This window comes from Hibiscus syriacus, unplaced genomic scaffold (assembly GCF_006381635.1).
Source record: "Hibiscus syriacus cultivar Baekdansim isolate YM2019G1 unplaced genomic scaffold, ASM638163v2 tig00116938_pilon, whole genome shotgun sequence".
NCBI classification, from domain to species: Eukaryota; Viridiplantae; Streptophyta; class Magnoliopsida; order Malvales; family Malvaceae; genus Hibiscus; species Hibiscus syriacus.
This window is the reverse complement of record NW_024063476.1, coordinates 275,747-303,059: the sequence shown is the minus strand read 5'-3', so window position 1 is coordinate 303,059 and position 27,313 is coordinate 275,747. Positions and strand designations below refer to the sequence as shown.

At 35.0% G+C, this 27,313-nt stretch overlaps 1 protein-coding gene across 1 annotated transcript; it reads right to left on the bottom strand.

Moving 5' to 3' along the window:
* Nucleotides 1-1,376: 1,376 nt before the first annotated feature.
* Nucleotides 1,377-27,313, bottom strand: LOC120188104 (40S ribosomal protein SA-like). The gene is made up of 6 exons (XM_039191624.1): nucleotides 27,051-27,313; nucleotides 16,193-16,197; nucleotides 8,243-8,247; nucleotides 1,893-2,090; nucleotides 1,593-1,809; nucleotides 1,377-1,503 (listed from the first exon to the last, which is right to left on the bottom strand). The coding sequence occupies exons 1-6, from the start codon at nucleotides 27,311-27,313 to the stop codon at nucleotides 1,400-1,402; spliced, it is 792 nt and encodes a 263-aa protein (XP_039047555.1). The 3' UTR covers nucleotides 1,377-1,399.

Genomic DNA, 27,313 nt, shown 5'->3' with positions numbered 1-27,313 from the left:
TCGTGAGCAGCTCGAAAAAAATATTATATTATAATTTTATATTTTTTAAAATTACATTATTAAAAATATATTAAAAATACATTATTGATGAATAAAATTCCAAATAATCGAATACTCTTTGAATCATACTCAGTAGTATAACCTTTGGAAATCAAGCCTGTAGTGTCGAGTTAATAATTAAGATATTAAGTAGAATAACATTGATATTTGTTCACAACACCATAGAATTATGGTGAATGGAATTTAGAATGGATAAATTTGTACTAAAAACCTTGAGTCTGCCGAAACTGAAATTTCCCTGGTATCACTGGCTAAATATTTTACAGGAGGGGTGACAACTATGCAACCATTTCTTAAGAAATTTTTCCCATCAATATTACGAAAAGCAGCAGAGGCTAATAACAACATCTATTACATGAATGATACCCAAGTTTTATCCTCATTTACTTCACTGTACGTTGCTGGTTTGGTTGCATCACTGGTTGCTAGCCGCGTCATTGGGTCGACGAAACACAATGGTGTTAGGTGGCCTCACATTCCTTGCTAGTGCTGCCGTTAATGGGGGCGCTGTTAATGTTACCATGCTTATCTTAGGTCGTATCTTGCTTGGATTTGGGGTTGGTTTCACCAATCAAGTAATTATCTATTTGTCTTTGTCCTCCATCATATATGTATGCGTATTTCCGTTAAAATTAAGATTAAGTAGAAAGATTATCTCCTACTATAAACATATCGATGAAGACGACGACGAAAAGATTAAGTAGATGAGCGTGAAGCTTCATCTTCATCATCATCTTTTCCATGCTGACAGAAAAGTTACGCAATGAGGAGACTGTTATAGACTTATAGTACATGAAAAGCACAAAAGAAAGAAGAAAAGATGGTCAGCAAATGTGAGTAACATTCGAAAAGAGAAGGGAAAAGGACGAAATGAATGAAATTGAAATGCACGAGGTTGGTGTTCAAATGTAAATTTCCTACTAATCCTAGAAAATAATCTTTACGCTTGTAATGTATTGAACGTGCAATGACATTAAAAATTTAGAAACTTCAATGACCACAAATCAATCACGTTACTAACAAAACCAATTGATCCGATCATTGTTGATTATTTCGGACACAGGGAAATGCATGGTAGAATTTGAATCTTTCTTTAGTTTATCATTGTTGGTTATTAGTTTAGGTGATAATGCAAAGCATACAATTTTAACACATTCTGATAACAAGAAGCCATTACCGCATATAACAAAATATAAATTCAAAACAAAAATTTCTAAAGCCATTGATGTCTACAAGAACACTATTGCCAGAATTCACAATTCCATCTTTATCATAACAAAGTTCAAAATGGTTCTTTTTAAAACAAAACATTTTTGCCAAAATTTAAAATGAATCCCTCTCACACCCAACCTGTGGGAGCAGGGGCCGTGACATCGACGGGAACACCTGGGATTTGTGCTGGAGCGGCTGCAACATCCCACCCTTCGGCACCACCAACTGCAACTGCAGTCGAAATTTCAAAGTAGATTAAGCAAAGGAAACAATAAGTAAGACGTAAATTAAATGATATAATCAGAAATAGAAGTTATTACCTTGGTCACCCCAGTTAACAGCAGCAGGGACACCAGAAATGGGTGCCTGAACCATATCAGCAGACCATTGATCGCCTATTTGTGCAGGCCATTGATCAGCTGCTAACCCACCCATTCCAAAATCTGCTGGAGGGAGTCCATAATCAGGGGCCGCAACAGCCTCCTCCTCTTCTGCCTCTTTAGCTTCCTCAGGTTCCCTGTAGAAAAATAGATCCACCTACATACAAACCATGTATAAGTAACACAAATTAACACATTCAAATTGTATAGGAGATATCATGAAAGTGATATATCTTTTACCATCACATCACACTTCTGTCCAGGAGCAATTGTGCCGCGCATCTGAAGAACCATCCTTGCCAACAGCCAGAAAAGGCAATCGATGCTGTGCTTTCCCTTGTTGTTAGCAGGGATACCAATGTCAACATATCGCATCGGCGAGTCGGTATCACAAAAGGCAATGGTCGGAATGTTTCCAAGAGTTGCTTCCTTGATGGGCTGCAGAGAACAGTTGGTTGCAGAAAAGGCTTCTTAAATGGTTATTGATTTCTCGAGAAGAAAGTTTAATTATGCAGATTGCTCTTCATTTAATGGTTTATTGTTTCTTTTTGACAAGATTCTGCTTGCCATTTTGATGAAAACCGATCACTTGATTCCTTCCTATCTACATTGATGCAAAGGGGGTTTTTTGTGCCCTCAATCCACTTTGAAAATACACAGTCCTATGTGAGTTGATATCCCACATCGTTGGCTCTTGGAGAATAAGAGGTAAGTCTAATGTATAAAAGAGGATGGGTTTAAGAAAAAAAATATTAACCCATCCTCGAGCTTAAGTCGAGCTTGAATTGAGCTCACAATCGAGCTTGAATCGAGCTCACAAACGAGCTTGAATCTAGCTCAAAATTGAGTTTGAATCGAGCTTCAATCGAGTCTCGAGCTTCAGTTGAACTATTGAATTTTTTTTGAGTTCGAGCCTTTTCTTTCGAGTTCGAGTCGAGTTTTAATATTATCTTTCGAGTTTGAGTCGAGTTTGAAAATTTTAGGCTCGCGAGTTTTCGAGTTGAGTCGAGCTTATGTTTAAAGTTTTCGAGTTCGAGATGAGCTCGGCAATACTCGAGCTCGACTTGGCTCGTTTACACCCCTAGCTGATTGAGATATGATAAAATCATATTTTAATGATGGCTATTGGCACCACCATTGCTTTCAAACACTGGCTTGATGACATAATGTTTCAAGTATTAACTTGGTGACATAATATTATTATATTTTATCATATCTCAGTTAACATGTTAACAGACGACCACTAATTTTTTTAACGAGAAAGGATGAGTTTGAACATACGAATATTTGGGTGATCATTTTGTAACTTTTAATAGTCGATGACTCAACAAAATAGTGCCTGAGACTATTTTGTAACTTTTAATGGTCAAAATACTCAACAAAGCTGCACCCTATAATCAAGAGACGATTACTGTACTTTACCCACAATTTTAAGTATTGAATTTTATAAGTATAAGATTAATAAAAGAAATAGTTTTTCTATCTTTCGTTAATGCATTTTTAGTTATTTCATCGTTGTTTCTCCTGTTTTTTTTAATGATCTTTCGCTCAAATTCTTTTTAATTCACTTTCAGGTTATGAATCAGGTCAGTCCCATCTTATTTCTTGTTTTAGGTCCTTCTTCGAAGATCTCGCATTCCTTTTCGGAGGGTAAAACCCTTATTCTATATGACTGTAAGGAGAAACTAGATTATAAAAATCTTCTGTTATAATGTTAGAATGAGATATATAACACCCTAATTCCAAAAATTCAAATATCTTATAATGTTTTTTTTCAAAATATTTTCGTATCTTATATAATTATTTTAAAATGTTGAGTAAATTATTTCAAAAAAATGATTAGTTACTTTAGTGATATTGTGTGGCACTTAAATCTCTTGGATTTGAGTCGTGTCAGATTACAGTGTTATAAGGTGATTAGGTCTGTTAACTTTTCCGATTACCATGTTTTTTGATATGCCATGTTGATTTATAATTTATAATATTCATGATTCTATGTTGATGCTTGAGTGCACTTAGAGGACACACTGAGTTCTATAGCTCACTCTTTTTATGTTTCTCCCTTTCATATTATCTAGATGTAAGATCAATTCAACAATCAGTGGTTTAGTCTTAGTTTTATATTATTCAATGGTTAAATATTGATTTTCAACATTCTTTTAATTATGTCATGAGCCTTATTTTACTAATTTATTTGATAAGGATTTTTTAAATGATTTGTCAATTATGTTTTTCTTTTGAAAGGTCAGTTTAATGATCAATTTTATCGTCATGATTTGGTCGTAACTTTTAAGTTGAATCTTCAAGATAACATGACCAGCCAAAATTCAAGATTTATTTTATTTAATTCTTTGTAATAAGGACACGTCTTTAAAGCATTAAGTCACGAATGAACACAATATAAGCCCCATTCAAAACATTTTTTAGGGGATACCGACATTATTATGGTTTTAGTATTGTTTTGGGTTGTCAATTACATTGAATTACTTCCAACCTCCTCCATTGGAGCTAATATTATTAAAGTTTTCTTTATATTCACTAATAATTGTTCTTCGTCTATTATTATGTATTAGATTTCAATATCACGGGTTTCAAAACTGTTTTGAGTGATTTTCAATCTAATTGAGGGGATTCGAAGGGTGTCAAAACTCTTAAGTGATTGACATAATTCTTCTACCTTGCGAGTTTAGAGCTCCAGTCAGGGAGCTTCTCTCATTTTACAGATGAAAACGTCTCATATAGAGGTATCTATGTGTGCAAGCTACTGTGATGGACCCATTTCAAAAGATATGTATGTTCTGTGTCACTTTTTTAAAAGGAGACTCCTAAAATACTTTATAATAAGACGAAATTATAAAATATCAAAATTTAAGAAGATTGAAACTATGATGGACATAAATATGAATTTTTTCCCCATTAAACACCATAAATTTGATTATTTTTTAGGAAAATTGATTACAATTGAATTATTGAGACAATACAGAGAAAACTAGAAGATTTTTTTATTAAATTTTGCCATGAATTTTTTTTTATAAATTAGTGGATTCATTTTAAAGTGAAGGGCCCTTAAATTATGGGATCCTATGACGTATCACAAACTACACTTGTCAGCGGAGTAGCCTGCATGCGTGTCTATAACATCAATCCTGGCAAGGGATCCATAAAAATCTTCATGGCTCAATATGGGTCTTTGTGCGGAGGGCTCTACGACACTAGGATAAACGATTATTCTTTAGCGGGATTATAAAGTTCACCGTTTATTGATTCGGATGAAGGACTATCGAAGTTTAATTACAATTTCTAATCATTTTAATTTTAATTCATCATCAAAAAGATTTACTATATTATGTCTAGCGGTTCATCTCAACATTTACATGGTTCACCTTTAGCAAACATTTATACCCATGTCACGGGTCGTGCATTTGGGTCCGGGACATTGGCGCAAGTGTCCACTAAAGAGGTTTTATACGGAGTGTGGGCTTGCCATGACCACCAGACTTGACCCATCACTTGGAGAATGTTGTGGAGCTCGTTCACATTGGTCGTGCAGATAAGGTAAGTGACATCATATTCGAATATGATCACAGGAGTTCGGTAAATATGACAAGAGACAATAAATCAGGAAGATATTGTAGGGGATTCTTACTATATCCAGTGTGAACACCTAACGAAGGAAAGATTCCTACTAATTTATGTAATTATAGGATTGGGTTTGGTTTCCTTGATTTAAGGAATCTTGTATTGATTTAAGGAATCTTGTATTGATTTGGCAAATCTTAGCCATTGATTGTAAGGGAGCTCAACTATAAATAGAAAGCCTCCCCTCCTCATTTGTATCGTCTCATTTCATTCATTCTCTTGGGAGAGTAATAAAGCTTTGAGGCATTTAGTTTATCTCTTTCTGTTCTTAGTTCATAGTTTTCTTTGTGTTGTTGCATCTCTTGGTGGCTAAAAGTGGCCACGCTTGTGTTTTCACTTCTACACCATAGTCCAACCCTGGTGGCTTGAGTGGCCATGTCGGTGTTTAAATCTTCCACATCTATAGAAGCCTTAAAGGCTTGATTCCAACCTTTGGTGAGTTTACAGGCTCACGAAGCTTAGGCAAGGCTTAATCGCAAAAACGACCCAGACGTGTCAAGAAGTGTAACATCCTCAATATCAGGTTAGTGACCAAATTATAAAGTTTCAGAAATTGGTGATTAAAGTAGGATAATTGAATAGTTTAATGATTTATTGGAATATGATGAAGGTTAGTTAGTAATTATTAAAGGAAATAAAGGGTAAAATGGTCATTTGACCATAAAGATTTTTATCTTTCTTTTAAGGTTATAAAACACGTGGAAAAGGTGAAAAGAAAAGAAAAGTCTGGAGCTTGGGTTATCTCCTTCCTCTTCTCTTCCCGTAAGATCCATGGCAAAGGTGAGCTTAATTTCAGTTGGTTAATTCTTGAGTTTTAACCTTAGTTTTGATTCTTGGGGTGTTAAGAAAGATTATTTAGAGATTAAAGTATGTTGAAACTTCAAAATGGATGAGTTATAAAGGATTAAATATGAAGAGTTTTTAAGTAAATTAGTGAAATAGAAGGAGTTAATAGATTTTGAAGTTGAATTTGACTTGTAAAGGTTTAAATTAAGAGATATGAAGTGATAAAAGGAGTTTTAAAACATGTTGAAAATCTGGTATGATTCTTGAAGTCAATAAAGAGGAGAGGATATTAAGGTTCAAGATGAGATTAATTAATAGAAATGAGTTTGAATATGAGTATGTAAGTTAAGAATAAGGAAGGGGATGATATATGAAGTAATTAAGCTGAAAAGAGTGGATTTTCGGGCATAAATTGGAATTCTGGGCAACGTGCATCGGTGCACATTCAATGTGCACCGATGCATCAAAGGAAAATTTCCAGAAATTGTTCAGTGTGTATCGATTCACGGGAAGTGCATCGATGCACCCCCTTAAAATGAAAACATCGAAGGTGATTTGTGTATCGATGTATGGGTAGTGCATCAATGCACATGTTAAAGAATGCATTGATGCACTGTAGAATGCATCGATGAACTTCAAGGGGAAATTGAAATAGACATTTCTTTTGGTCTAATAAATGATAGATTAGAGTATATCAATGGGATACTAATATGTATTATTGTATGATTATGTAGATATCGAACATGATCAAGTTCCGGAATGAGTATCAAGTTAAGATTCGAGCAAAATAGAGGAAATCATAAAAAGGGATCGAAACTTAGTGAGGCCAAGGTGAGTGCATAATAGTGACATGTATTGTTAATGGAAATAGGACTTGCGATGAGACTATTTCCTAGAATAATATGCATGAAGTCATGAATGAGATTATGTGGTTATTATTATATGTGTTATATGTGATTATATATTTTACATTAATTGTATGTATGCATAACTAAGATATTGATATGCTTTGTATATGCTGCTATAGGATTTGTGTAAAACACTAAAATGTAATAATGGAAGAACATGAAATAAATTATATGATAGAGACATAAAGAATGAAATGAATGAGTGAGCATAAGATAATCGAGTATAAGTCATATTATATGGTATAGGTGATTTCACGAGAAAGGTTAGAAGACTCTATGAGGATAGTATAAATTCGAGGGTATATGCATAAATAAAGATACATAAGTTATATAGGGAAGATTATATAGTTAAACGAAACTATGGTTTATGAATTATAAAGTGAAGAGCTACAAAGCTTTATGAAAGAGTATATGTATGAAGTAATGGGAAATTGAACTAATTAAATAGATTAAATTAGTATATATAAATGAATTATGTAAGTGAAAGGGGAAATGAGATAAAATAAGTTGAAATTATTTATAGGATAGAATGAGATTATTTGAACATGTGTTATAAACTTTATAAAGGAGGACTTAGGTTAAATCATTATATGATATAAATATAGGGCATTATTATGTAAATTACATTAAAGAGACATGTTTACACGATTACATGATATGATACCGAACATTAGATATATGAAAGAGAAAGTGAAACAAGTTAAATGATATTGAATCAGGTGAATATAAGAGATTAAAGCATAAATTATATGAAAAGATATAAGTCATAGGATATGACATGTTTATAGGAACATAGGAGAATTGTTATATGCCATGTGATACATGTATACGAAATGATATGAGAATTTACATGAACTATGTGATTATATGTTATATGAATACAAGAACATGAGATATGTGAATTATATGGAAATGATCTACGTGTAAGTGAACTATGTGACTATGTGATTATATGAAAATAGTGATAATGAGCTATGTGCAAAAACTATGAGACTACGTGCCTAGGTAATATGAATATGTGAACATGTGAAATGACATAAATGATAATGCTCATGTTATTTGTCATGAGAGCTAGGGTATAGTTGGCATGCCAAGAGTCGAGGGTCTACGCGGTCATTCGGGACATATATGTATCTGTCGCAACCGTCTTTCAGTTGGGCCCCGGAATTGGGCTTCGCCTTAGAAAAATGTGGATTGGAGTCGCCACCGATCATTTATTTAAAAATAAATGGGTTGATCGGATACCCTATTTCTTACCTGATCTGCGTCTTACCAGAAATATGTCGGGGTCGGGAGTCGGTTACGGTCAAGGAAGGATTAGCACCCTTGAACCGCCCTTTCGGTACTACGTAATTTCCAGTTGTCTTAATTAAGAAAAATAACAAGTTAAATTAAAAGGTAAAGTTTCGATCCTAATTACTTACCCTTGATTGATTTGAAAATATCCTTTAAAAAATCAGAAATGTGTTAGATAAACAAGGTAAAGAAAACAAATAAGATACAAGGGAAAAATAAAATAAATAAAATAAATAAGATAAGAAAAAAATAGTAAATTAATAATTATATATAGTAATATTAGATTTATAAGTAAAATATTAAAGAAATATATATATATAATAATAATAATAAAATATAGTAAAAAAATAAATGAAAATAATTTAATATATATATATATATATAATAATAATAATAACATGAATAATAAAAATAAATGAATAAAATATCCATATAATAAATAAAGGGACTAATATAGATTTTTAAAAAGCTCTTCCCCTCTTTTAACCGAAAATCAAACCGGTTTTTAAAAATAAGCCTCGGGGTAGATCTAGGTTCGAAACTTCGAAACCCCACCCATTTTGGTCATCGACGCAACCCACGTTTTGAGTTATTCGAACCAAATCTCAAGAAAAATAACGTGCACATGCAAAAGAAAGAAAAAATAAAATGCTACCTTTTATTTCCTTTTCGAATCCTTTACAATAGTTTTGCCTTTGTATCTTCCCATGCTTTCCTCTATGTTTTGTGTGTAAATCGTGTGTTACAATGGTGAGTTACAATGGCTATTTATAGTTCTTGTGGATCCTATCTTTAGGAATTTAAATCTTAGTAGAACTCTATCCTATTTTAGGAGTTTGAATCCTAGCAAATTTTATCCTATTGTTAGGAGTTTGAATCCTAGTAGGACGAAAATGTGTGTTGACAGCTGCCCCTCTTTGCCCATAGTCGTGTAACGGGGATAGGGCAAAGATTAAAAGACACACTTTTCGTTCAGTGGAGTTGAAAATTAACTCTGATGTTTCAATAACTCCCTGTCGAATTGAGTTACGGATGACTCCTCCATCGTGAAGTCGAGTTCATATTGAAATGATATGAAATTGAAGCCGTAGTTCGGAATTTGAATCAGCACGTGGCTTCCCGTTACCATTCGGTCTTCTTCTCGGTTTAAAGACCTTGGATCGGAATCGAACTCAGAAATCTTCATTGACAGATAGCTTTTTCTTGACTTAAGTTATGTTGTTTGAAAATGGTTGCTTGTCACTAAGGCACGGCTAACCCAGGTCATCTTCTCGACTTGAAAACCTCGACTGCAACCGGAAAGTAGTGCAATTGATGTGTCATCGAGCTGAATGGAGTCGAACTCAATAATTTTGATGGCATATAATCCTTCTTTGAGTTGGATATCCTTCGTCGTGAAGTTAAAATCCAAGTAAGTAGCATTGTTCCGAGTCCAATATCCTCCGTCGTGAAGTTGAAATTGGCTCTGGAACCGGGAAATTGTTTGTTGACAACAAGCCGTCTCTTCGTTATGAAGTTGAACTTGTGTTGTCTCGAGTCCAATATCATTCACTGTGAAGTTGAAATTGACTCTGAATGAAATTTTGTTGACAAGCAGCGGTCCCTTCTTCGTGGAGTTGAACTTGCGTTGTCTGGAGTCCAATATCCTTCGTTGTGAAGTTGAAATTGGCTCTGAGATTGGGAAGTTGTTGTTGACAAGCAGCGGTCCCTTCGTCGTGAAGTTGAACTTGCATTGTCTGGAGTCCAATATCCTTCGTTGTGAAGTTGAAATTGGCTCTGAGATTGGGAAGTTGTTGTTGACAAGCAGCGGTCCCTTCGTTATGAAGTTGAACTTGCGTTGTCTAAAGTCCAATATCCTTCGCTGTGAAGTTGAAATTGGCTCTGAAATTGAGAAGTTGTTGTTGACAAGCAGCGGTCCCTTCGTCGTGAAGTTGAACTTGCGTTGTCTGGAGTCCAATATCCTTCGTTGTGAAGTTGAAATTGGCTCTGAAATTGAGAAGTTGTTTATTGACAACCAGCCGTCCCTTCGTTGTGAAGTTGAACTTGTGTTGTCTCGAGTGTCATGATATCCTCCGTCGTGGAGTTGAAATCGCGGATGTTTGGCTTCGAGCTAGACATCATTCGTCGTGAAGTTGAAATCTATTCTCGAGCAAATTGTGTCGTTTCAAGAGAAACTGTCTCAAGGGAGACAAAATTTGTTTGAAGGAAAACATATTCAAAGATTTCGTTAAATTGTTTTCAAAGTTTATGTTTGGAGAGAAACTGTCTCAAGGGAGACAAAATTCGTTTCAAGGGAAGCTGTCTCAAGCGAGATAAAATTCATTTCAAGGGAAATGTTTTCAATGTTTATGTTTCAAGAGAAACTGACTCAAGGGAGACAAAATTTTCTGTTTCGAGGGAAACTATCTCAAGAGAGAAAAAAAATCATTTCAAGGGAAATGTTTTCAATGTTTATGTTTCAAGAGAAACTGTCTCAAGGGAGACAAAATTTTCTGTTTCGAGGGAAACTATCTCAGGAGAGAAAAAATTAATTTCAAGGGAAATGTTTTCAAGAGAAATTGTCTCAAGGGAGACAAAATTTTCTGTTTCGAGGGAAACTATCTCAATCAAGATAAAATCTTCTTAAAAAAATAGCCTTGAGTGAAATGAAATGCCTTCTTTCGAGTGAAAACAGTCTCAAGCGAGACAAATCTTGTTTTAAGAAAAACAATCTTGAGTGAAATAAATCTTCTTTCGAGAAAAACAGTCTCAAGTGAGACAAAGTATGTTTTAAGAAAAACAAATTTGAGTGAGATAATCATCTGCATTAAATGAGACTGTCTTAAGTGAGAGAAAGTTTATATTGGAAATGTTGAATCTGGAGATGAATGTCGATCTTTCAATCTGTCGAGTTGGCTTTTAATCTCATCTTCTCCTGAAAGATCTGTAAAATGTATATGGATGTAACTATCCTGATGATGTATGCTTGATGTATGCCCAAATGAAATTTATTTGCTGTTGAATTTGCCCTCAAGGGAGGAAAAATCAAGGTTTTTATTGCTCATGATGATGAATTCAAAGATGCAAATTTCACGCGTCATGTATGTACGTGTTGACGTATATGTTGAGATGTGAGGGGAATGGCTGCGTGTGCAGTCTTCATTCTGACTTAATTTGTCTTCATTTCCACCAGGGTGTACTCTTGCAGACCTCAAGACAATTTTTCCTTCCCTTATCAAATTTTGCCCCAAAGATGGTTTCCTTTGCCTCTGTTTCGATCTTGAGCTTCGGAGCGATATTTGTTGGATTCCAAGATATGCTTCCAGAGAACTTATCTTGTTTGAAAATGCTTTTCTTCTTTCGAATTTTCAAAATTTTGAAAAATATTAAAAAGAACTTTTGAAAAAGTTACCTCTTTCTAGGTTTCACAATTGAAGCAAATCATAAAACATGAGTTCATTGGATATCAAAAGAATCAAACACTCTTTTAATCTTTGATAGCTGCAAATCTTTGACAAATATAAAGATCGAAAAGTTGGTCTAGAGGTGTGTTTGTTTCATCGATTTGGTTATCGTGAAGATCATGGCATACCCCTCTTTCTTGATTTGGTATTTTGATCAGAGGCGAACAAAATGACACAACTAGCATAATCAATGACTAGACCTTTCAGAACACTTTTGTTTTAGTTCTCTGAAATCTTCCATTTGTTCAAGTTTCGTAAGCTCTTCTAACAAAGGTAGTGCAGAAATATCGGTCTAAAAAATGAAATTCTTGAGTGCTCGTGTGGATTTGACTATAACAGGTGTTTCTCAACTCCCTTAGTCTATTATTACCGAAAATTTCTTTTTAGATGAATTTGATTTATTTTGCAATTGTCTGGCTAGCCGAATCCATAAAGTCGGGGCGTTCAACCAATTGCTTTAGAGGGACAGCTTATAATCACTTTTATCAGGTTTAACTGAAGGGTTCATCTCATCACAAAATCTTTGACCTGACAAAAGCAGTGGAGCAAACACCGAATTGCCAAGTGTTCGAGCAATGTCATGATTTGAATGTAATCTATTCATAAAGGCAGGGCTTTCGAGTTTCCTCTATAACCAATTGCCTTAGTGGAATAGCTCAGCTTTAGAGGGACAAATCACTGAAGGGTTCGTCTCATCACAAAGTCTTTGGCTTGACAAAAGCAGTGGAGCAAACACCGAATTGCCAAGTGTCCGAGCAGTGTCATAGTTTGAACATAATCTATTCATAAAGCTAGGGCTTTCGAGTTTCCTCTATAACCAATTGCCTTAGTGGAATAGCTCAGCTTTAGAGGGACAAATCACTGATGGGTTCATCTCATCACAAAGTCTATGGCCTGACAAAAGCAGTGGAGCAAACACCGAATTTCCAAGTGTCCGAGCAGTGTCATAGTTTTAACATAATCTATTCATAAAGCCAGGGCTTTCGAGTTTCCTCTATAACCAATTGCCTTAGTGGAATAGCTCAGCTTTACGGATTTAATTTCTTAAGATTGTCAAGAAGAACCTGTTATAGTCTAGGTGTTTTTGAAAGTTAAGGGATCTCATCTTTAGAGTTCAATTTCCAAACAACTGACCTAAACTAGATTTGCTTACTCGACTATTCCATCTATGAAGATCATTATCATCCCTGAACATCATAAACAAGGGTATAAACCAATTAGTTTTGCAATCTCATGTGCTAGTTGACCTATTCTGTTCGCTCCTAATACGTGTCTGAATACCAAACCTTGGATGGACTCTTCATGAGAAGAGAAAACTTAGCTCGGTAAGAGAAAAATATGTAGTCTGATGTATCTTTTAAATTAGGACCAAGGGGTCTTTGTTTTGCAGGGTTCAATCTTGTCATTTGTCAAAGATTTACAACCTCAATTATTAAAAGTTTTTAATTGAGGTGATATTCAAGGAATTCAAGATTAAAATTTGCTCATCTCCTAAGAAGGAAGCATTTTTTTTAAAATGTTTAAACGTCAAGTGACTTAAAAATGTTCACGCATAAGAAGTACGAAAGAAAAACAAGTTCAAACAAGATGATATACTTGATAATGCAACAAAATTCCTAATGGATGCCCCATATGACTCTCGATCAGAATGCCCCATTACATATTGAAAGTGAATGCCCCTAAATCGATCAGATCTTGGACCTTACATTTCAATGCCCCACAATTCTCAATGGTGTGCCCTGAGCTCCCAATATGATAGCTGCATACGGCGTTAATATCATGACCTTCAGGATATGGGGCCTCTCTAGGTTTGGATTGAACTAGAGTCACAAGATTTTTCTCAACTAACGTTGGGAGTAACTCCTCATATGTCATTGGGATTGGACTGATGCAAATCTTTTCTTTCCTTGGTCCTCTCTGAGTTTGTTTAGAAGTACTAGACGGTACAACTACAACAGTTTTTGGACTTGAGACCGTAACACCTTTGTTGGCGTTGTAGGTATTGACATTGTTGATATCTCCCTCAATTTTTCTTGTTTTATAGCTAGCTCGATCATCTCACCAGCCATAACTAGATCTGAGAAAGTTCCCGATGTAATTGCCACCAGGTGCCCGAAGTAAGGTGCCCGAAGTAAGGTGCCTTCAGGGTCTGTAAAAACAACTTTTTAGTTTCATTTTCATCCAAAGGTGGATGAACTTGGACAGACAAATCCCTCCAACGCTGTGCGTATTGTCGGAAACTTTCATTGTGCTTTTTCTCCAGGCTTTGCAGCATAACTCGGTCTGGTCTCATATCGTTGATATGCTTATATTGTTCTAGGAAAGACTTGGCTAAGTCTTTCCATGTCTTGATGTGAGTTTGGCTGAGCTGATTATACCAGCGGATAGCTGAACCGGATAGGCTCTCCTGAAAACAGTGGATCAGGAGTTGATCATTCCCTCCATATCCTGTCATCTTCCGACAGAACATAGTGATATGGGCTGAGGGGTAGCTGTTCCCATCGAACTTCTCAAACTCAGGAGCTTTAAACTTTGGTGGAAGCACCAAATCTGGAACCAGACTTAGCTCCCTTGTGTCCACTCCATAATAATCATGGTCCCCTTGGACTATCTTCATTCGATCTTCTATCATCCTGATCTTCTCTTCTATCTTTTTCACTTTGTCATCTTTATTAAAATACGGGATACTGTAATCATCTGGATGATTATCAGGATTAGTTTTGGAAGTTTTCACCTTTACAGCAGATGGTGCTTTTCCTTTGACAGCAGAAGAATTTTCTTGTGGTCTGGGTAAGATCTCGGGTGACATAATCACCTGTGAGGTTGGTTACATGGTTACCCCTTCGAAGGGACTTCCCCCTTCTGCACTAACTTGCTGTAAACATGATAACTTGGCCACTATTTGGTCGACCAAGGATTCCTGGTTTTTCTTGATGGATTCCAGAGTGCTCTGACTGTTTTGAGCCATCTTATCTTCCAGTTCTTTTTATAGTCTTTCCATGTTCTCCTCGAGTTTTTCCATTCTGGCCTCCATTTGTCTTTTCTTTGCTCGGGTATTATGCGGATGATGTGTATTTAATGTCTGTAGTGGTAGACTTGGTGTTTTCTCTTTCGCTTTCTGAGACATGTTCTGTTTGTCAATACGAATGTAAAAACATGGAAAATATAGAAATAAACATGAGATATAGAATGCAAAATATGCAATGCATGATGTATGCAGCTTAGAGGCACTGATCCAGAAAAAGTGTTCATTATTATAAATAATCTTTATTCAGACAAAAATATCTTATCTTGTAAGAGACATAAAAATAATCAAAGTTACACTCGAATTAAATCCTCTAAACCCCGAATAACTTCTAGTAGATTGACAAGTCTTCTGTCTTCGTCCGTTACTGGTTGAATACCTTGTCGAACCACTCCGGCTTCCCTTGTCAGGCCATGAAGATGATGGGCTGCCTTCTGTACTTGATCTAGGAAGTCTCGGATGGCTGCGTCTCTGGCCAGTGTACTCTTGAAAGGCTGACTTTTGGTGTGCTTAACGTAGACTCGCCCTAGTTTGATGTTTTCACAGTGTAGCAGTGTGGTGTATTCTTCGATAGTAGGTACCATGTCCTCCCAGTTAAAAGTGAAACAACTGTATCCCGGGTTCCAGAATTGGACCATGGCTCTAATCAATGGCTCATCAATCCTAACGTGAAGTAAAAGTGCAATGTCACCGTACCATTGGCTGAACTTCTGTTTCCGATCATTCTTCCAACTGTCCCAGATATCTTGAAGCTCCTGCACATTGTTCTGTTTTAGGCTGATAGATGCGTAGCTAACCAGCTCTGACACATAGCTTTCTTGAAGGTTGTCTCCCTTTTCTTTTTGAGTCTTCTCGGACCATAGTCATACCTCGGGGTTCTTAGTCTCTTGTATTACAACACCTTTGTCCATTAATTCAGATTATTTTGTGTAATAAACACCTTTTCAGGGATCAGTAACCTCTTGTTATGATGCAAAATGCTATAAAATAAACACAAAGGAAAAAAGGTTAGTAAAATAATAATATAAAAATAAATAAGTAAAATACACAAAAACAACAAGGTAAAAAAAATGTCATAGGTTTCGGAATGTGGTTTCGGGGTAGGCTTAATTTCTCCATAGTCTCCTGGGTTAGGTTCTAAAAAACGGTACCCGAGTTCTCCTTGTTGGTGCCCCATTGGGCCTACCAGACCTTTAGTCCTAAACCCATCACAGGCTTGTGTGGACTAAGTTAAACTCGAGAGGACACATTCCCTTATGCCCATACGGAGAATAAATTCACACGAAGGCATAAGGTATATGAATCCCGAAGGTTACTTGCTAGGCCCATATGATGAATAAATTCACACAAAGGCGTCACTTTCACCCCCACTTAAACGGGTTCGGAGCTCGGGTATAGAGCCTTTGGATGAAAAATCTTTAAGGGCTGAAATCATTAAAAAACGGTCAGTACAACTATTTACTCGAAAATATAATCAAAAGTAAGTAATAAGGATCGAAATGTTACCTTAAAATTTAAACTTACCCTTTTCGTTAAAAAGACAACTGGAAATTACCTTAGCCTGACTCACTTACCTGTGTCCCCAGTAGAGTCGCCAAGCTGTCGCAACCGTCTTTCAGTTGGGCCCTGGAATTGGGCTTCGACTTAGAAAAATGTGGATTGGAGTCGCCACATATCATTTATTTAAAAATAAATGGGTTGATTGGATACCCTATTTCTTACCTGATCTGCGTCTTACCATAAATATGTTGGGGTCGGGAGTCGGTTACGGTCAAGGAAGGATTAGCACCCTTGAACCGCCCTTTCGGTACTACGTAATTTCCAGTTGTCTTAATTAAGAAAAATAACAAGTTAAATTAAAAGGTAAAGTTTCGATCCTAATTACTTACCCTTGATTGATTTGAAAATATCCTTTAAAAAAATCGAAAAATGTGTTAGATAAACAAGGTAAAGAAAACAAATAAGATACAAGGGAAAAATAAAATAAATAAAATAAATAAGTAAGATAAGAAAAAAATAGTAAATTAATAATTATATATAGTAATATTAGATTTATAAGTAAAATATTAAAGAAATATATATATATAATAATAATAAAATATAGTAAAAAATAAATGAAAATAATTTAATATATATATACATATAATAATAATAACATGAATAATAAAAATAAATGAATAAAATATCAATATAATAAATAAAGGGACTAATATAGATTTTTAAAAAGCTCTTCCCCTCCTTTAACCGAAAATCAAACCGGTTTTTAAAAATAAGCCTCGTGGTAGATCTAGGTTCGAAACTTCGAAACCCCACCCATTTTGGTCATCGGCGCAACCCACGTTTTGAGTTATTCGAACCAAATCTCAAGAAAAATAACGTGCACATGCAAAAGAAAGAAAAAAAAATAAAATGCTACCTTTTATTTCCTTTTCGAATCCTTTACAATAGTTTTGCCTTTGTATATTCCCGTGCTTTCCTCTATGTTTTGTGTGTAAATCGTGTTACAATGGTGAGTTACAATGGCTATTTATAGTGCTTGTGGATCCTATCTTTAGGAATTTAAATCTTAGTAGAACTCTATCCTATTTTAGGAGTTTGAATCCTAGTAAAATTTTATCCTATTTTTAGGAGTTTGAATCCTAGTAGGACGAAAATGTGTGTTGACAATATCCTTTGGAACATCTATGAAGTCTTTTGAGACACATACTTGGTCCTTGGAATATGTATATGGATCTAAAAGAATTTTCTATGTGGTCCTTAGGGACATCTTATATGGCACTTCGGTGCATTTCTACGCGGCACTTAGGTGCAATTCTAGGTGGCACTTCGGTGCATTTATACGAGTTGTGGTGACAACATTAGTGCACAACCTCTATAGACTCACATATCTATAGTTCTCACATGTGTACATGGGCTAATAAAGAATATGATATAAAGGAACCTTGTATGATATTATGTGCTTTATTTGTAATCTTTATGGTGAAATGATATATGTGATATGATGGTGATGTGTATATAGCTTGGTTAAGACGAATATGTACAAGAACATATGACTAAAATATAAAGAAGAAAATAAGACTATTAAAGAGATCATGAGAAATTTACTACATACGCTTTATATGTTTTGTGTTAGGAAATATGTTACTGGAATTATGTGATGATATTGGTATTTCTTTGTGAAACAATATGTATGTATAGGACATATATATATATATATATTTATGTTTGGATGCATTTTATGGTTTATCATGATTACATGAAATGTGCATAATAGGAATTAGTTATGATATACTATAATCAGTTTATTTATGCCTCACTAAGTCATCGACTTAGCGTGTGAATGTTTCACACGTATGTTCTGGGAAGCTAGAAGAAAGGTTAAGAGGAGCAAGACAGGTCAGCATCTCCCTTACAAAATTTTAGATCAGAAAATAGAGGATTTAAATGACTTTGGTTATTTTGAATATAGTTGGCATGGACTATGAGTTAAATATACTCTGATTGATTTTGGTTATTGTGGTCAATTTATGTAACTAAATCGCTTTTACTTTAATGAAAGCTTTAAATTTTCTTTGAATTTTTTCAAGAGTCAAAGTTTGAAAAGTTAATGTGACACCTCAGACTCGTATCCGGGTCGGGTACGGGTTGGGGGTGTTACAAGAAGTGTCTAAGGCCGCACATCCCGCTTGATCTTAACTCTGATATTGCGACAATTGAGGCTTGAAGGTTATGATTTCGTGACACCTATGTCAATCACACGTCACTTATTTCCCCCTTACCATATAATGGCTAGTAAGAAAGTGAAAGAAAATGACATTAAAATATAATATTCTTTTTGGAATAATCATCAGTTTTTGATTTATTAATTGATTAATATGGATTTGGTACTGCAGAGGTAATGGCGACCCTCCCAACCTAGTTTATTTCATTCGCAAACGTTAGGATTCAAATCTCTAACCTTGCTTAAAAATTGTAGTGCCTCATCCCACTAGATCAACTGGTTGACATTAAAATAGAATATAAAAGCTCAAATATCCCACTATAAATAAAAGAAGAATCAGACCAATAGAACGTCGGTAAAGTAAAAACATATACTAAATGGAAAATTCTGCAGTGTATGTCGTATAACGAAACACATCACTAATGGGATGCATTGAAACACACTACTAACTAAATTGTCCTTATTAGGTAAATATTAAAGGGTAAACTACACATTTAGTACCTAAATTATCACTTTTGTTTTATTTTAGTACCTAAACTTTATTCTTCTTCAAAATCATACCTAACATTTAGTTTAAATTTCAATTTGGTATCGTTTAACAACAATACCGATGTGGCGTGACATAATAATTTTTTGTAATTTTCACATCACCTTTCTTTTTCTCCGTCAAATTTTTTACCAATTAAGTGGTGACACGTGTCATCACTTATGAGGATTTTATAATGATAGAAATCATTCTTGCTCCCATCATATATTAAACCAAGGACACTTGCATATGTAGTATGACACTCAACCATTGAGCTAAGCTAATCATTTGGTTTAATTTCTCCACATTTTGTATTTAACTTATAAATGGTATCATAATAAAATATATATTTTTGATGATTATAAGATTTGAAGCTTAGCCATTCAATTATAGTGTAAATCTTTTTTTATTATATTGAACTTAATACTTATTTATATAATTATTAAATTAAAAGATTAATTTTTCACTTTATTAGTGTCATAACTATTTTTTCTTTTTAAATTATTTTTGATTGGAAATAATTATGACTTTATTTTGAGAGACTGTGATTTTCGGTTTAACTTTAAATCGAGTCGCCATCGACCTTTTGTGTTAAGTAGGTCGAATACCCAAAAACGTCTTTAAAACAATTTAAGAAAATCATTTTTTAAGACAAAAAGCAGTATGCGTTAACCAGAAATTCATTTTTAAGGATTCAGAAGTCGGTTACACGTTGGGAATGATAATCATCCCCACAGCGCCCAAAATTGGTACCTCTTGATTTTACGTGGTTGAAAATTGTGAGATTTTACAAATTTGAACTTGAGATTTAAATTACAATCTTTTTCACTTATATGACCTTTTTTTTTAAAATGAGTGAATTCATTTAAAAAATATTTATCTCGATGTAGGGTTTAATTCACTCGATTTTATTTAAAAAGGATGTCCTCTTGCTACGTGAATTAACATAAATTAAAATCCAGTTATGCTAGACGTAATTTTGTTAACTCACGACGCAAGACAACATTGCATTGTACTCTTATGGAAAATGAATAAAGATAGAAGCAAAGTTATGAATGCACCCACTACATCAAAATAGGTTTTTAGTGGCATTTTTTAGTCATATAGCGTCGTTTTTAAGCGCTGCTAAAAACCTTTGTGGCACAAAAAAACGCCGTTAAAACAACCACTGCAAAAGTTAGCGGCGTTTTTCGTTCACAAACATCGCTAAAGGTTATATTTTTAGCGGCGTTTGGAAAAAAACTCTGTTATTTATCTTTTCTTTTGTGGTGTTTTATCCAAAAAAAGCACCGCTAAATGTTCTAACATATAGTGGCGTTTGTTTCCAAAAACGCCGCTACGCTAAATGGTATGTCATATAATAGCGTTTGTTCTTAAAAATGTCGTTATTGACTACGTATATAGTGGCGTTTTCTATATAAACGTCACAAAAGATCTAGAACTTTAGTGGCATTTTTCAAAAACACCGGTATTGACTATGTATTTAGTGACTTTTTTTATACAAACGCCACAAATTAAAACTAATTTTTCAAATGTTGTTTTCTACTCTTTTGTTACCCAAATGTAACCTGTAGCATTATCCAATAAACTTGACATCCATAACAACAAACTTGAAATCCATAATAAGAATCTTGAAATCCATAATAATAAATCAAAGTTTACATTAACGTATGTCGACACCGTTTTTTGCCTGGGCGGGGAAAGACCGATACCGACTCGGGGGTTTTCTCTTTGAAAATCGTTTCGAAATGTGAGGAGTCACCACCAATCATTTAAGGTGAGATTGGAACACCGTAAAAACCGGGTGATTTTAATAAAATGTTTTATTTTAATAAAATACTGAGTTTTAGGGTCTGTAAAAAATCCATAAATCAGGTTCGGGAGTTAGTTACGCGTAGGAAAGGATTAGCACCCCCACAAGCGCCCAAAAATTGGTACCTAGTTGATTACCCTATATTTAAAATCGAAAATTTTGAGTTCGATCTTTATTTAATTTAAAAATCATTAAGGATGAAAAGTTTGAAAAAGATATTCGTTTATTAAGACCGATAACATTCGCCCCTGAACGTAAATGCGAGAGATCAACTATTGTGTCCAATAACTGAACATTGCCTCAGTTTAGAAAACATGATAAGTTTTGAAAAGGATGTCGACTTATTTAGGGAATTACTATTACTTCCTTAATAACAGTGCCTTAGATTTATAAACATAATGTGATAAAGCAAAATTTTATTTATCCTAATTAAACTAAAAATAAATTAAGGCTTTTTCTAACTTACGAAGATAAATTATGAAAATTAATGAACCTAGGGACTCAAGCCTAAGAACATAGGCTCTAATATTAATCATGTTTGATTTTAATTAATTATTGAATCGAATAACCGAGATGGTCCCTCGAGCGTTTACGCGAGGGCTAACTCAAATTATCCCCTAAATTAAAAGACTAGTTTGAATTCAAAGCTAAAATGGAAGCTCTATTTAACTTATTTAATTATGTCAATATTGAAAGTCTAATTGAAGTTCGGAAACTAAAAGTTTCAAGGAACAAAAATACCGAGTTCTAAAAATTTTAAAAATTTGGGACCTAAATTAGTAATTTCTAAAGTTAATGGGCTAATTAAAATCTAATTATTACCTAAATTGTTATACTAAAATTTTTAGAATATTTTAATTATTAATTAATTTTTAATTAAACAATTGATTCGATATTCGAGCGTATAACGCGAAAACTTGACTCGGATTGCTCCCTAATTATACTAAAGTGTTGTCCTAATTTCTAAATTTGATTCGAATGTTAATCCTAGTTTGAAAACTAAATCTAGAAAATTTTAAAATTATAAAACAAATCAAATAATATAACTTAATTAAAATAATTAAAATAAATAAACAATAAAAACATTAAAAAAATGTTGCCCCTCTTTGCTCATTGCTGTGAAACGGGAATGGAGAAAAGATATAAAGCATCATTTTTTGGCTTAAGCATTGTTCTTCGAGCGAAAAGTTCTTTTCATTAGGAACGTTTTTTTTGCTGGGGATGTCAATCTACTGCCTTTTGTGATGATTTAAAATGTCGATCCAACTCATTCTGTGATGGAATTGAACGGGACGTCGGTGCTGATCTATATCTTTCTGTGATAGAATCGAGCAAAAAGTTGATGTTGATCCAACTCCTTCTGTGATAGATTAAGATGTCGATCCACCTCTTTCTGTGATGAATTTGAATGTCGATATGTCTCTTTCTGTGATGGATTTGAAATGTCGATCAACCTCTTTCTGTGATGGATTTGAATGTTGATCCATCTCTTTCTGTGATGGATCAAAATGTCGATCCACCTCTTTCTATGATGGATTTGAATGTCGATCCACCTCTTTCTGTAATGGATTTAAAATGTCGATCCACCCCTTTTTATGATGGATTTGAATGTCGATCCACCTCTTTCTGTGATGGATTTGAATGTCGATCCATCTCTTTCTGTAATGAATTTAAAATGTCGATCCACCTCTTTCTGTGATGAATTTGAATGAAATGAAAATATCGATCCACCTCCTTCTGTGATGGAATCAAACGAGATGTCGGTAGTGATCTAGCTCCTTTTGTGATAGAATCGAGCGAAAAGTTAAACAATTTCTTTTCATTATGAATTCAATACTGGAAATGTTTATCTTCTCTTCAAGGTTTTTGAATTGATTTCAGTCCATGAAAGATATGGATTGATTCTCTGCGGAAGTTGTGAAATGAATCTTTCGTTGATTCTCTGAGTTCCTGTCATGTTTTCAAAACTTTATGTAAATGTATGCATATGCTCCTATTCAATGAATGCATGAGTATACATGATGTGTTCTTTGGGTTTTTAGGGTTTTATAAGCCTTTGTTTTCCCATTTTTATCCCTGTCGAATCTCTGTCTTTGTCGGCTTTTTGTTTAATTCGTGATCCTTCTCATTAGTTTCTGTGTTATTCGGGCTGTTGTCATTTCTTGGTTTGCCCTTTCATCAATCCTTTGCTTTAATTAGTGCAAATATCGACCAAATGGATGGCCTTGGATTCCCATTATTTTACAGGTCAATCAAAAGTAATACCGAGAATTTTTTGGAATTTGTATTATGCTAAGTTATTTGCGGCACACATAAAAAAATGAGTTGAAGATTGAAATGACACTCGTGAAATTTATTGACAAAAGAGAAGTTTTATACAAAGCCATGGAAATCAAAAAAATTGAACAAAGACTCTGGCAACAAATTAGCATATATCCTAATGAATTCTAGCACAATTGTTCTTGCACCATTTGATTTGACACCCCGAGGTGGTCCTCTGTGAAGTCCTTCATGAATGCCTCCATATCAAAATGTATTTGAGCTGCCCTTTTTGGGTTTTTGACTCAAATCCTCCTGGTTTCAAAGTGCACTTTACGGTTTTCACCTCGAACCTTTCCTTTTTTCTTTTTTTTTTTTTTTTTATTTTTCTTCTCAGGAGTAGTATTTCTTGACAGATTCTGAATTTATAGGGGTTTCAATACTCTTCCATCCATCTCCGCTAAAATTAAAGCTCCCCCAAAGAATGCCTTTTTGACAACATAGGGACCCTCCCAATTAGGCATCCATTTTCTGTGGAAATCCTTCTGGATTGGCAAAATCTTTTTCAATACTAGATCTCCCTCTTTGAACTCTCTTGGGCATACCTTTTTGTCGTGGGCTCTCATCATCCAAAATTAAGCTCCCCCAAAGAATGCCTTTTTGACAACATAGGGACCCTCCCAATTAGGCATCATTTTCTGTGGAAATCCTTCTGGATTGGCAAAATCTTTTTCAATACTAGATCTCCCTCTTTGAACTCTCTTGGGCATACCTTTTTGTCGTGGGCTCTCATCATCCTCTTTTGATACATTTGTCCATGATATATAGCATTCAACCTTTTCTCTTCAATAAGATTCAGTTGATCAAGGTTAGACTGAATCCATTCAGCTTCATCCAACCCCACTTCTTTCAAGACTCGAAGTGATGGAATTTCAACCTCAATAGGTACGACTACCTCTGTTCCATATACCAGAGAGAAAGGCGTTGCCCCTGTCGATGTTCGTACGGTTATTTTATACCCATAAAGGGCAAAAGGTAATTTCTCGTGCCAATCTCTGTAAGTTTTTGTAGTCTTCGTAATGATCCTTTTGATGTTCTTGTTTGCTGCCTCTACTGCCCCATTCATTTTCGGGCGATATGTAATAGAGTTGGCATGCTTTATCTTGAATTGCGAACAAAGTTCATCAATCATCTTGTTATTCAGATTAGTAGCATTGTCTGTGATTATTCTTTCTGGCAATCAATATCGACATATTATTTCCCTCTTTATGAATCTACAAACTATAGATCTTGTGAAACTGGAATAGGAAGCGATCTCTACCCATTTTGTGAAGTAATCAATTGCTACTAAGATGAATCGATGCCCATTTGAAGCTTTCGGTGTGATTGCCCCAATGACGTCCATACCCTACATATAGAATAGTTAGGGTGAGCTCATAACGTGTAAAGGTGACGGTGGTGCCTGAATTTTATCTGCATATATCTGGCATTTATGGCATCTTCTCACGTAATTGAAGCAATCTGTATGCATCATGGCCTAATAGTACGCATATCTCATGATTTTTCTGGCCATGGACAAACCATTTGCATGCTTTTCACACATTCCCCCATGCACCTCTTCCATCACATTCTTTGCTTCTTTGGCAGTTACACATCTCAGTAACTTATATACAGGATTTCCCCATCAAGGAAGTATTCAGCTGTCACTCTTCTGATTGTTTTCTTGTCAATTTCAAATGCACCGGGGGGATATGCTTGGTATCTCATATACTGCACAATATCGTGGTACTATGGATGACCATATATTTCTTCTTCTAGATGACAGCAGTGAGCCGGGGACTCGTATACTTGCATCCTTATGGGCATCATGTTCATTCTCTTATTAGCTTTAAATATTGCTACTAAAGTACAATGCGTCTGTCATTTGATTGTCCTCTCGGGGGAGATATCTGAACGTGACATCCTCAAATTCTTTTAGTAATTTGAGGACTAAATTTTTGTATTCGACTAGCTTTGAGTCTTTTATCTCCCATTCTCCCCTTAGTTGGTACACTACTAACGAGAAATCTCCATATATTTTGAGCGTTTTGATCTTTCTTTCAATGGCCGCTTTTATTCCCATAATGCATGCTTCGTATTCTGCCATATTATTGGTGCAAAAGAAATCTAATCTGCTTGTGAAAGGATAGTAAATCTCCTTTTGGAAATCAGCATTGTCACAATTCCATTTCCTAAAGCGTTAGAGGCGCCATCAAAGTACAAAGTCCAGGATGGTAGCCCAAACTAAGGCACAACACAACTTTTGAATAGGGAGTACGAGTCTCGCAATCGGTAAACTTCTACTCAGTAATAAATGACTCTTTCTTTTCTTCCTGATTCATCATGTTGCCCTAGTACATAACCCATTGAATTCTCGAAAACTGTTAAATAGAGAATTAATGGTTTGTAAGGTACTGGTGATACTAATATATGGGTATTGGACAAGTACCTTTTGATGACTTCCAAAGCCTCATGGCATTCACCATTCCATACCTCAGGATTATTCTTTTTGAGCAATTTGAATACCGGATCACAATTGTCAGTAAGCTGAGAAATGAATCGCGATATATAATTTAACCTTCTTAGGAACCCTCCAACTTCTTTCTATGTGCGTGGTGCTGGCAGGTCTTGAATTGCCTTAACCTTATCTGAATCTATCTCGATTCCTTTCTGGCTCACTACGAAGCCTAATAATTTCCCAGATTTTACTCTGAACATGTATTTAGCTAGATTAAGCTTCAATTGGTACTTTCTTAATCGATGAAATAGCTTTCTCAAATTTTGTACATGCTCTTCTTCCGTTCTGGACTTGGCAATCATATCATCCACATATACTTATATCTCCTTGTGCATTATGTCGTGGAAGAGAGTCACCATGGTTCTTTAATAGGTTGCCCCAACATTCTTCAACCCGAATGGCATTACTTTATAGAAGAAAGTTCCCCACATGGTTATAAACGTTGTTTTCTCCATATGTTCAGTGTTCATTTTGATCTGATTGTACCATGAGAAGCCATCCATGAAGGAAAACCATGAATGCCCCGCAGTGTTATCCACCAGGGTGTATATATGAGGTAAGGGGAAATTGTCCTTTGGGCTAGCCTTGTTAAGGTCTCGATAATCTACACACATGCGGACCTTCCTATCCTTGTTATGTACCGGTACTATATTGGCTACCCACTCATGATATTTTTCCTCCTAAAGAAAACCTCCATCAATTTATTTTAATACTTCTTCCTTAATCTTTAATAACATCTCTAGTTTCATCCTTCTGAGTTTTTATTAGACGGGTTTTCATTCTGGCTTAATGGGCAACGTGTGAACTACTATATTAGTACTTAGCCCTGGCATATGTTGATATGACCAAGCAAAGACGTCTTTGAACTCCTGGAGCAAACTTATCAACTCTAGCTTTATTTCTGCGGATAGAATAGTGCCAATCTTTATTTCTCTCTGTACGTCCACGGTCCCGAAGTTTACAAGTTCTACTTCTTCCTTGTGGGGTAGGATTTGTTTCTCATCTCTTTTCACCAACCTTAATAACTCACTAGGGACTTCACAGTCTTCTTCATCTTTACATTCATTGACTTCTTCCAAACATGGTGGTCACTCAAAATTTGTCTTGCAACTGGCCTCAGGAACAATTATGCTAGTATTATTATGACATCTACATGAAATTTGACTCGGATATATTGGAGAGTAAAGAAATAAAGAATATGATGTAATGAAAAATGAAGAATTTGGAGATTTGTAGAATAAAGAATATAATATGAAGAACATAATGAAATAATGTGAAAAATGAAAATGATTGTCATTTGAGGAAAATATCTTTTATTGATTGATGGGATAAGCGTGAGATATTTTTTAGATGCTAATACAAATTATTTTTGGGCATTACTTTGGATTGACCCTAAAAACTTTGGGGAGGTCATCGACTGTCTACTTTTCGAGCTTTTCACCAGATAAGCATGGACGGATTCCAGCTAGAAACTTCCCAGGTTGGTTGCCTCCATAAATCATATTGATTGACAGTCCTTTTAGAGCTTCGCTTGTCATCTCAGTTTCGATGGTGCTGGTCAGCTGTTGTTCTACGTTGTACACTCCTCCAAATTTGAAAGAGCTGATCAGGGGAGGAAAGAACATGCATTCTCCCGAGACATACTCTCCTCTCAGTCTGGCCTTTCTCGCCTTATTCTTTTTCTCCAT

What these genes read in the sequence shown, in the direction of transcription:
- LOC120188104 (XM_039191624.1), bottom strand. Translation starts at nt 27,313, where the DNA reads ATGGAGAAAAAGAATAAGGCGAGAAAGGCCAGACTGAGAGGAGAGTAT. An exon ending in GACAGAAGTGTGATGTGATG is followed by an intron (nt 1,810 to 1,892) that starts GTAAAAGATATA and finishes GTTTGTATGTAG; the next exon opens with GTGGATCTATTTTTCTACAG. An exon ending in TGTTAACTGGGGTGACCAAG is followed by an intron (nt 1,504 to 1,592) that starts GTAATAACTTCT and finishes TTTCGACTGCAG; the next exon opens with TTGCAGTTGGTGGTGCCGAA.